The sequence below is a fragment of the Limulus polyphemus genome, unplaced genomic scaffold (assembly GCF_000517525.1).
Source record: "Limulus polyphemus unplaced genomic scaffold, Limulus_polyphemus-2.1.2 Scaffold1575, whole genome shotgun sequence".
Taxonomy (NCBI): Eukaryota; Metazoa; Arthropoda; class Merostomata; order Xiphosura; family Limulidae; genus Limulus; species Limulus polyphemus.
In genome coordinates this window covers 19,705-31,723 of record NW_013667185.1, presented here as the reverse complement: position 1 = coordinate 31,723, position 12,019 = coordinate 19,705, and the positions used below count along the sequence as shown (strand labels likewise).

Here is a 12,019-nt window from a genome sequence, read left to right as displayed (position 1 = left end):
TGAAAACTATAACAAGCACATTAAGGTTACGAGGTCGGTCCCAGGGACCGAGCCCTTGCTGAAAGAGTTAATGGAATTCTATGATGGAATGTATGGAAATTTTAGTTTTGGTTCTTGATATTTTTGTTAGGCTTATGTTTAAAAAATAAAATATCTATTTTCTTGGTCATTTTATATTTTTAGGAGTTTCAGACCAAGATGGCTTGGGCTCACTGGAAGTCAACAGTCAATCATTTAGTAATGCAGGGAAGTATTATTTAGAGGGGATTATCAAAGAAAAGCTAAAGAATAATAGAAAAGTGCCCTTATCTTCTAAAAAGATCAATAAAATTCCTTATAAAACTAAAGTTTCGAACCAATTGACCAAGAAGTGTGTCCAGCAGTCAGATCGTGTGAGGAAGGTTAGGTGTAAGAATTGTGAAGGCTGTCTTGCAGAAGAATGTGGAAGGTGTAGTTATTGCCTGTAAGTATACATGTAATATTCTAGAACACAAGATATTTATAATAATTCCAAGCCTTTATATCAAGTCATCTATTAAAAGTACAACACTGTTTAAAGAAAATTTCAAAAACGGATACAAGTTGCATCTAATAGTAAAGCCAGTGTCACCAAAACAACAATTTCCAACATAAGAGTTTGCTATAGATCTTATTTTCATTGTCAAGGTCATTTTTAAGATCAGTAAAATATTTAATTATTCTAACTTCTTGAAGAAATATTTGCAAAATTAAAAACAACAAAAGAGTAATTAAATTGGATATTTTTCATATTACAAACATAATTGAAGCCATTTTCAACATCTCTGCAAGAATAACGATTTATTTTACAATACAGTTTATCATTAATATCTAAAAGGGTCTGCCAATTGTTATGTCTTATGCTGATAAATTATGATTATAATTAAATATATATTTGTAATAAGGCATTAGTAATAGACTTTTATTTCTAAACACATTCTTTTTAGTTCTTTGGGATTTTTCTGAGAATAGTATATAATAGTATTTCAACCTCACTTTGCTTGCCATAACCAGTTTGGTTGAAATACTATTATACACTCTTCTCAAAAAATCTCTAAGGGACCAAATAAAGTGAACTGTTTAAAAACACATTAAGTCTAATTGAATTTGTCTTATGACAAAAATAACTGATTAGGTCTGATAATTGCTGTTTTTGGTTTGTAGCTTGCGTAATTGCTGTGTTCAAAATCTGACAACCATGACAAAAATTCCAAATGGGAAAATTATAAATGAACTTACATGAGTTTACAAAATGGTTTTCAATGTTAAGTAGAAAAACTATACTTAAGGAACTGGGCAGATAACAAAGCTTATTGAGTTGAAGGTCTGATAACTGTTTTTTACAGAAACTGTGATTATTCTTTCTTTCCAGTTTCATGTGAACCATTTTATATATATTCATAAAGTTATGAAATTCAGAAATGTTACTCACCTTTATGCTCCACCATGAGCTATTACCTCATGCACACTGCCATGAAATTTCCTGCACGTGCCACAAATCTTGAACAAAGCTCTCACTCCTACACGTTTCAACATGTATTTTGCCAGCCTGTGATGTAATCATCACTAGACTATAGTTCTCCACCAGTATGAGGGTGACACATCTTCCATGCACAGTTATCCCCATGAGCATTATCATGTGAACACAGGCTCATTCTTTTCTCGGCACTGCTGGTCTTCAGATTATTTTTTTTTTCATTAGATTTACTGGAGTTTTTGTACTTATTGTTTTAACCTTTTGTTATTATTTGTCATGCTTTCTTTTCTTAATTATGTGAACTAAGTTTTTAAGTTATCAATTTGAAATTTCATTTTAAGTATCTTCTCTCTGATTTTCCTTTAATCAACTTTGAACTTGTGAGACAAATGTCCCATTGTTTGTTTCTATTACTTACTCCACCATACAAGATCATCATTAGGTCTATGCACCACTGCTGTACTTGGTTCCTTTTCTCCTTAACTGATTAAAAAAAAATCTACACTTACACATTTTACAAAAACAGAGCACCACAACATAAATTTCTTGGATTTACTTGATTATGCATTGATTCCCACATTTTCCACATCTCTGAGGTTTTTAACATTCCTTCACAGTATTGCCATGGTTACTAAAGACACTGGTGGACAATGATATTACTACCATTACTGTGGCTGCTCCATCTTTTGTTACATGCCTACATTTGCTTCTTGTTTCCTCTTCCCAACATGGATCAGATAGTCCCACTTTCATCCTTCATTGCTTGGATTCTACAGGCATGTGTATTTTGTTTTTGACTTTCTCCAGTAATATTTTGCTGAATCTCAGGCTATCTTATTTCTTAAGCCTCATTTATATGAATCTTTCAGTTTAGGAATCCTTTTTTTCCCTTCCCTTTTCTTTCTCTCCATCTAATCATCATCTTCTCTTCCTCAAATTCTTTGTTCATTCTCATGTTTCTCATTCATTTGGAGGCTTTCCATTATGACCCTGTCAACTTTAAAAGGGCAACATAGATATATCTGTTTTTCATCTTGCCATCAGTTTTATCCCAGTTATCTTGATTTCTTTATTTTTGTTGTTGGGTGTACTTTGTCAGGTTGCATTTCTTTCACATTTCTCAATCTCCTTACCAGGACCTCTTTCTCGCATCTTTTCCTTGTGATGTGTTTTTTGGAAATATTTCTTCAGTAGTCGTCTATGCTCATTTTAGTCTCTTGCCTGGGTTTCTTATAGTATATGACCTTCTTTGGTCACCGTCTCTTCTGTTCCTTGTCCTCTTGTTACTACCCATATCTCTCTTTCTCTTTGTAGGCTGGCTATCACAAGTCTTGGAGGTATTTGTTTCTGGAATCACCCCTTGGCTCCAGTTCTATGGGACCTCTGCTCTCCCCACTGTGTCTACTGGTGGGCTTCCTTTGCTTCAACCTGTTGAATTCCTTAGGTTCTTTCTTGGATTTTCCTGTTATTCTACTTTTCACCCCATCTGTTTCAAACATCTTAGTTCAATTCTTCAACCCCACTTTGGGGTATTACTTGTATCTTTTTATCATTCCTACAAAGGTGGACAGTTGTCATTTAAATACCATTCTGTCTCACTTCACTCAACTTTGGTATTTCTTTGAATCATGATGGCAGTTTCTCATTCTCTGGTAGAACTTTCCTCAGTAGTGGATGACTGATTCTCAGTCTTACCACTCGCCACATTCTGATTTGTCTGCCTAGTTTTTTGTTTGTCTGCATTGGTTGATTGTTTGGTTCTCATTCCTTCCCTTTCAGTTGGCTCTGGCCTCATATTTTTTCATATTATTGTCCTAAGGGATTGATGGTTGAAGAGCTCTTGTGGAACTGAAGAGTAAAGATGTCCTGCATGACTTTATCTGGGAGAATCATCAATCTGCTTGTGATATAATGAAAATTCCCTATGATGTTAATGCTGATAAAACCAATTTTTATAATTGTGATATAGTATGGTTGAACAATTCTCATCACAAGATTGGACAAACTCCAAAATTTGGGTAGATGTTGGGAAGTCATTAAATTATGCTGAAAGAATCATGATGTGGCTTACATAGTCCAGAAAGGTAGGCAGCCCATGTAAAAGGTCATTACCATGATTACCTTTGAAAGTACATCATTGAGAGAAAGGCCAACTGGGTTACTAAAAGGAACCCAGGGTTCCTGTTGAAACTTCTTTCAGAGGATTAACAAGAATAGAACCATCAGTGGATTCACTTGACCACTTGCCTAGAAAGAATTCCCCCAGTGACAGGATAGCCAGTGATGATATGGGACAAGAGGTCATCCTGCCAGCATAACATGAACATCTGAATATAATATTTCAATGTAAAATGATTGCACAAAATCTTAAGTTTTGTTCTTTAGAGAACTTTATAAACTGAGTAATTTTTTATCTAGGTAATTGTTTTAATGTTGAAAGATCTGATATCAAAATTTAGAATAGTTCTATTTAAGTTTGAGTAAAATCAATAGAATGAAAAAAATTGGGGTTTCAGTACCTGTTTGGGTTAACAAGATTAATGAGTAAGAAAACAAAAGATGAAAATATATATATATGTTATAAATTCTTGTGGTAATAACTTTTTTTTTTTCTTAGTGATAAGAAGAAATTTGGTGGACCAAACATCATCAAGCAAGCTTGCAAGTAAGAGTGAACTATAATTTGGTCTTCTTAATCTCAGTTAAATATTTTTGTAAATTTCAGTAGATGGTGACGTAATGGTTTAGAAAAATTGTGTTTCCAAGTTAATGAAACTCAGTAGTCATTTCAATTGTTTCCAAACTTTTAATTTTTTTAGTGATTTTTTGAACCTGGAGAAATATTTCTTAATTAGACCTAACTTCATTAATTTATTTCAGAAAGGTTTTTAAATTTTGAGATGGAGATATTTTCATATGCAGTAACTTCTAGTTTTAAGCCTATTTCTCTACTCCTGATGTTATAAAACAAAATGGCGAATAAGCTCGTCCTCTGTACAGAAAAATGAACATTGTTTCTGTACAGCTAGTAAACAATGCTTGTACGTACTAGTGAATGTCATATTTTTATATACTAGTGAACCTCCTTTTTGTACATACCAGTAGACCCTGTAGTTGTATATTAATTAGTACACCTTATTTTTATACCAGACTGGTAAACCTTGTCATTGAACATAGTACTTTCTGTAAGACTTACGTTTTACACACACACCAGTAAACCTTATTTTGATACATCTATATCAGTAGACCCATTAGTTGTACACAGACCAATTATCACTATCATTTTATGCAAACCAATAAATTTCATCTTTGTCCAAACCAGAAATCCTCTTTTTGTATGGACTAGTAAACTCCATCATTGCACACAAACCAGTAAATCTCATCTTTGCATGCAGTCCAGTAAATTTCACTATCGTACAAAATCCAGTAAATTCTGCCATTGTCCACAGGTAGATAAATTTCACCATTGTCCAACCTGAGTAATGTCACCATTGTGCAAAGTACAATAAGTATCACCATTGTATACAGCCCAGTAGATTCCACCATTGTATGCAGTTCAGTAAATTTCACCATTGTACAAAACCCATTAAGTTTCACAATTATACACAGTCCTGTAAATTTCACTATTGTATACAGACAGAGCTTGATTTTAAAGACATTTCAGAGGTTGTCTGGAAGGCTATATTGGTTGTCCAAAATAAAAGTATGTAAATCCTCAAAAAAAGATCCAATTACGACAATATTGATCTACAAATAAGTGAAAATGATCCAGTTACAAGAATTTTGATGTTCTTGTATCTTATTTATTTCCAAAAAGAACAGTTAATGTTTAGTTGGCAATTATGCATTTTTATTCAACTAATTTTTGACATCTTATTTCCTGGGAAGTTTCATTACATTGGAAAAAAATATATGCCTAAACTATGTTAATGTTACGTAGTATCTTAAGGAAACAAACAGTCAATGACCTGTAAAACATTTAAACAGAACAGTGATCTTGGCCAATCATGTTCAATGTTTTCATTCTAACCAGCTTGGCTTGCCTGCCAAGTACAGCCTATAGTAAGACTAGAATTGCATCAGAACTCTCGCATGTACTACAATACTGCAATATTTGTACAATGCCTCAGTGCTGCATAGGTACACACACACACACACACACACACACACACATATATACCACTGATATGGAAAGAGGCAAAGATAACCTTATTTTATTTATTGTTATTCTGTTTCTTACTGATCAAACTTTCATAAAATTTTGTTTGCAGTTATCATTTTAATGTTATGTTTAATTCATGGATTTTCTTGCTATTCTCATGGTAGCCAGGCTTTCCGTATTTCTTACACTCGATTGGATGTGTCTGTCTGATGTTAGCCTTAGGCCTATACGCGTGTAATTGAAAGGGGGTCAGTGTTTCAAGTGTAACGATTAACAATGAAAATTCTGAGTTTGATTTTGTACATTTGATCATTTTAGTTCCTATGAAAGGTTTATCAGTAAGAAGTTGGGACAGCCATATTGGTTTTATTGTCGTAAGCATCCATACTAGAAATTAATCTCACTAAATAATCGTGTTAATGGCATTCATTTACGTTATGAATTGCCACCCACCCATATATATGCATGCAAACAATGAGCAATGCAATGTGTTGTAATGTAACTAATTGAGCTGTATACACTGTACTATGTTACTACACAGAGCCATTCATGCTCAGTTTATCTCCATACAAAATTTACATGCATAAAGCAACTCAAATGCACTGCTTGTCACGATAGAAAGTTTAGCCAGTTATAAAAGCAAACTTTTCCTAACATTTTCAACCCCTTTTGGTGGATTGTAGCAACATTTCTCTTGTATGAAGTACAATATTTAAAAAAAAAATGGACCAAAAGATATTTTTCTGGGGTTCAAAATTTTCAATTTCTTAGTTTGGGAATTTATGAATAATTTTGGTCAAGTATCGGAGTAAACATTACATGTGTAGTGTGGGCATGGATAGATAAACGTACAGCAGACTGCAGTGTAGTTTTGAGTAAGGGTCTATTCCTGGTTTAAGCTGGTCATCCAAGAAAGTTTTTAGTTATGTCGGAGGACCATTAAAATCGAGTCCTGAGACCGATGGATTTCATCATTGTACAAAATCCAGTAGATTTTAACATTATGCACAGTCTTTTTATTTTTTTTGTTACAAATCAGCATATATTATCATTATGTAGTATTTTTCCATTTCTACATGTATATATAATGCAAGTAAAAGGATTTACATCGTGTATTAAACATTTGTTTTACTTTAATAACAGATTTTCCATAAGTTGGGAATCTTCTATTCTTTAAGAAAATATAAAGGAATGATTTAGAATAACAAATCAACAATCTTTATACTTTTTTATTTCTTTTGGCATATGTGCAATGTTTAATCTTAAAAACTCTCAATTTTTAAAAAACAATAATTATTTTATACACAATTCTATAAAAATGAGATTGTTTCCAGTCTCCAAATTATTAAAATATGATAACTTACTGTAAAGGATAAAAAGTGGTAAAAAACCCCAATGAAACTGGAAAACAATCTCATACGCTCTACATGTTTCAATGTATACTATTGCGTCATCCTCAGGAGTTTAATGTTTTGCAAAAATAACACTTATTTATACAATTATCAAAACATGAATTTACATATTAAAGAATTTCATGCCATCTACTGACATTTCCATCAGGTTCATCATCCTTATTAAATAATTTAAAGTTACTTTTTTTACATTTAATTATCTCAATAGATTCACGTATATTCATACCAATTAAATTTCCAGGTTGTGCCAAAATAACAGTTTTTCTCCATAAATTAAATTTATTTATGCCAGTTTCTTAGTTCCTATTTTGACTAAATGGTTTTGAAGATCTCATTTATACACACACACACACACACACACACACACATATATATATACAGGATTTGTTTTACTCAAGTAGACCAGTTTTTTGTTATTTTTAGATGTCCATCAGTGACCATATTTTTATGACTATTTTGTTTACAAATGAAGTTATAGGTGAATGATTCAGGGAAAGGAGGGTACTTCTGGCTTCTCCATTCTATAAGGTATCCCTGTCCCTCCGATGAAATTTCTATAAGAAGGTGCAAATATAAAAATATAAGTTAGAAAAGATAAAGAAATGATGCTGATCATTGGATAATGCCACACACATTTGTCTTATGCTTGATGACATGTTTAAAGCAGCTAAATAAGCTATTATATTCATTATATAGTTGTACAATGCTTATTATTAAATTGACAGCTATAATTCAGATCTACAAGGTTACAGATAAACATGAATTATTCATAATAATGCTTTGAACCTTCTGCCAAACAAATAGAACATTCTAAAAATTGATTAAGTTAATAAATGAAACTAGAAGTTTCCACATTTAGTTTGAACAACAAAACATGTAATGAATATTAATAATATTGCACTATGATGGAGGAGAATTCCTAGAGATGTAGAGACATAGTATTATTTACAACAATGAGTTGGAATAAATAGGTGTACCTATACCATTTCATCAAATCATCATTATGGTAGATGAATTACGCTAAAGTAGTTTAAAAAGAAGGCTTGCCATAAATGTTTTTTTTTATTATTAACTTGGTAAAGAAAATTCCTCTTCTTAGGACCTCACCACCCCTAGTTACCCCCCTTTCACAATCAAAATTCTACTTTTCTGTGTAAGTACTAAGAATAATGCATATACAATTTTATTGAAAATATCTTTTGTTTGCAAAGTTGAGAAATTGATACAAAATACTAAGTCGGTTGAATCCACTAAAAATATGTAGTATTTTCTATTCCCTCTGAAATACAAGCATTGTTTTAGGTCAAGCTTGAAGAAGGATCCCAAATTCCAGTATTTTTTCATATTCATGTTTTTTATTTGGTGTGAAAGTATATCTTATGAGTGAAAATTGATGAATAAACTTTATAATAATATTTACATACAAACATTGATTTTCTAAGGTATCGACGCTGCGTAAGACCCCAGATGCCTACTTTAAATAGTATTGTCAAAGGATCACCAGATGATAGAAATCTTGACTACATGGATGAATATGGAGAATGTAGTATTTTTTCAACAGTTGGCTCGGCTCTTTTACCTTCATGTTCTCCAGGCTCCGCTCAAAGTGACTACAATGACAATAGAAATAATAGCATCTATAACAATGAAGAAGAATGTGATTTGGCAGATACTTCTGCTTTTACAATTGACTGTGATATTCTAAGTAATGAAATACAGCCTTCCAGTTCTGCCTTCGATAATGCTCAAGTGATAGAAAGCAATTCTGTTACAGATTTAACTTGTGAAACAGTCATCTATGATGATGTTGTTTGGTCAGACTTTGATCCATCCCTCGGTTCATGCATTGTTGTGATCTCACCTCTCTAAGGATGTTCCATCTACAGCAGCAAAGATGATTTTTCTCTCCTTATATTTACTAGTCATACTCTTGACAAATTCAACCCAATTCTGTTGTGCCAATATCCAAAACATAACTTTTGTCTCAGGTAAAATGATCTAGTGATTAAACTGTAGTGTTTTTGAGACAGTGAAATTGAATGTCTTCTCAGCCAGGATTATCCTATGACCAAGTTTGGTCATGCTGCTAATGTACAGAGGAGGATAGCTTCATCTCAGGTAGTATAATCTAGTACTAAGGTACCAAGATTGAGTGAAAAGCATATTAAAATTAACTATATAACTTCACAAAATGTATCTAAAATTACTAATGACCAGAAATATTTTAATTTCTTATGTATTGATTTTTCTTGTGCAGTAGTGATTGGAAGTTAGTTCTCATCATAAGTTAAATGGATCATTTGCTGCTTGAAATATTTTGCATTGGATGAACATCATGATATGCAAACAAACCTTGGGTTAATTTTGAACATATGAATGGAAATGACTATGTTATTGTGACATAATTCAAAGTAGTATCATTAAACTAAGGTATAATTACAATTATTTTTCAGTTCTATGGTTCCTGAGATAAACTGTTTGAAATTTTACTTCTGAGATCTATATTGTGGTTTTAAATAGTGAACTTATTAAGATCCTATTTGAATTTGAAGTAGTGTTGATACTTTTTAGAAAGATATAGGTTTATTTTCATAGTTGTTCCTTCCATGTTACTTACATAACCATTGAAAATATGAGCCATCTTTAAACACTACACAATATAAATTGCTTAGTAGAATAAAGAAATATGATAGCCAAAGGTGCATGAGGTCAGTCCAATTAATTGACCCCATATTGGAGAAGGAGTGTTCACTATAATACCAAATTTACTACATTAACTTTATATGTTTTGCATAAAAAATCAGATGTGTTACAAAAGTATTTGTACTCAAGATATGTCTATAAATTGGCATTGTCAGTCTGATTCAGACTCTTAAAAGCTGGAGTACAGGGTGATGTTCATGTGAAGAATAAGAATACCTTTTGATCATTGTACAGTTTCCATTACATAGCCTCTGGAACCTCCAAATTGCATATCGGTACTTTTTTCAGTATCCCCATATATTTGATATTTACCATTAAATGTCATTAAATCAGCAGTGTAAGATAGAATGAATAGTTCGCAACTCTGACATCAAATATGTAATATCATATTGAAAGACCTTCTCTAAAAGGTCATCGGATGCACATTTTGACCTCCACCCAAGCACATAGGGATAACTAGGTATTAATACAATATTTGCACTAAAAATAGTTATGTCTTTTTCTTCAGGGTTATTTACATGTATTCTGTGAATTGCTTAAATCCTTGTAGGTATAAATGGGCTTTGATGTTGATTTGCAAAGAAATTTGATAATTTGGAGCATTATTTTCATCAATGTAAGATGGCTGTAAACTTAGAAAGACAAATAATAATAAAAGGTAAAAATAAAAACAAAATCTATGCTAGTATTATTTTTTAATATATAATAAGGACTGAAAAATTATTTGTGAGAGTTAATAGAAAATGTCAAATTCTACATATGATACACCAGAAGGTGTTAGATGTACCAAAGTTTTATTAGTACTGTCCACCAAGCATAAATGTACAAGTCAATTTCATAAATCCAATGTGAGGTGGTAGTAATTATGTATTGAATATGACTACTGAAGTTTTTATTATGAAACTTTTGTGGCCATTCTGATACATATAGATGTTAAAGGTATTGGAAGTCTGGTATTTTTACAAAGTCAATAAAGAAAATATTTTATAAAACATCAACCATAAATTTCCACATCAGGTTGTTTCAGTTTAAAAATACGAAAAGCATATCCTGTGCATTGTAAAGCAGTGATCAAGAGCACTCAGTTTGCAGGTTAGTCCTTGGTTTCTTCAAACATTCTATAACATCCATGTAGCTGAATGATGTGACAAAAATTTAACATTTGAGAGACAGCAGTGGGCTCCCTTGTCCATCTTGGCTATTCCATTCATTTCATCAAACATTGATGCCTTTTGTCAGCCTTGATTTTTAAGTATTCATCAAGCCTTCAGTTGAACTCTCCCAATGCTCTTGCAAGAAGCAGTCTATTCCATAGGCTGGCCACCTTGTTCAAAGAGTAAAATTGCTTAATATACAGAGTACTTATATCCCATCATATTTTAAATCTGTGTCCCCTAGTCCTACCATTTACCATGAAAAAATATGATGCATCAATCCAATTTATTCACTTTAAAATTTTGAACCTTTCAGTCAGATTCCTTCTATTCTTTAGAGACTCAGCTTTGTTTAATTTTTTACATTCTTTGGGAGCAATCAGCTATGAAACCTGTGTACTTAAATACAGTTTCACAAGCTAAAGATACATTCACAAGGAGTAACTGGGAACACTGCTGCAATGGTTGAAAAATCAGAACACAGTTGTTTCAGATTCAGTAACTCTCACTAGCTGTCTGCATCATAACTCTTGAAAATTATGGTTCTTCCTTTTGATGTGATTAAGCTTGAACATACCAAAATCATATATGGTTCTAGCTACCTCTACACATCTTGTTGGAAACAGGACTAGTGTTAATTTCAGATTTGTTGTTGCAATGTAGTATAAAGTCTTTTAGCTTTCATGTGTCTGATACTGACACACACTATTAATTGTAGCTTCTGCAACTGACATTATGACAGATACTTGTTTGTAAATTTTGCTTTTCTGTTTTGTGACTGAGAGTGATGCATCTAGATAGATGTAACAAAAAAGGAAATGAAGTCACTTCTTTGAGTAGATTTTTTTAACTGCATTGATTTGAGTAACAATCTTGTCATTTAATTCAACGACAGTGGCAGGACAAGCATGGTCAAATGTTTCTATAGCAGACTGTAAGAAAAGCCACCAAATTATATGTAAATCTAGTACTCTCCATTTCTAAGAATGTATTGCATTATTGAGATACCATAAGACACAAATATTGGATACACTTTCTTTACGTGGACTATTTATACTTCCAATCATGAAAGTAGTCCCATCCTTCCATAACT

The 12,019-nt window shown here is 32.3% G+C and overlaps 1 protein-coding gene across 1 annotated transcript in view; it reads left to right on the top strand.

Annotated features, from left to right (window-relative positions):
• The window catches only part of LOC106464166, an 87,677-nt gene that overhangs the window by 62,324 nt on the left and 13,334 nt on the right, over positions 1–12,019 (top strand). The window contains exons 8-10 of the mRNA XM_013924287.2: positions 184–463; positions 4,113–4,160; positions 8,512–9,187. Coding sequence (XP_013779741.2) covers positions 184–463; positions 4,113–4,160; positions 8,512–8,938 — 755 coding nt within the window. The 3' untranslated portion in view covers positions 8,939–9,187. The remainder of the gene's footprint in view (positions 1–183; positions 464–4,112; positions 4,161–8,511; positions 9,188–12,019) is intronic.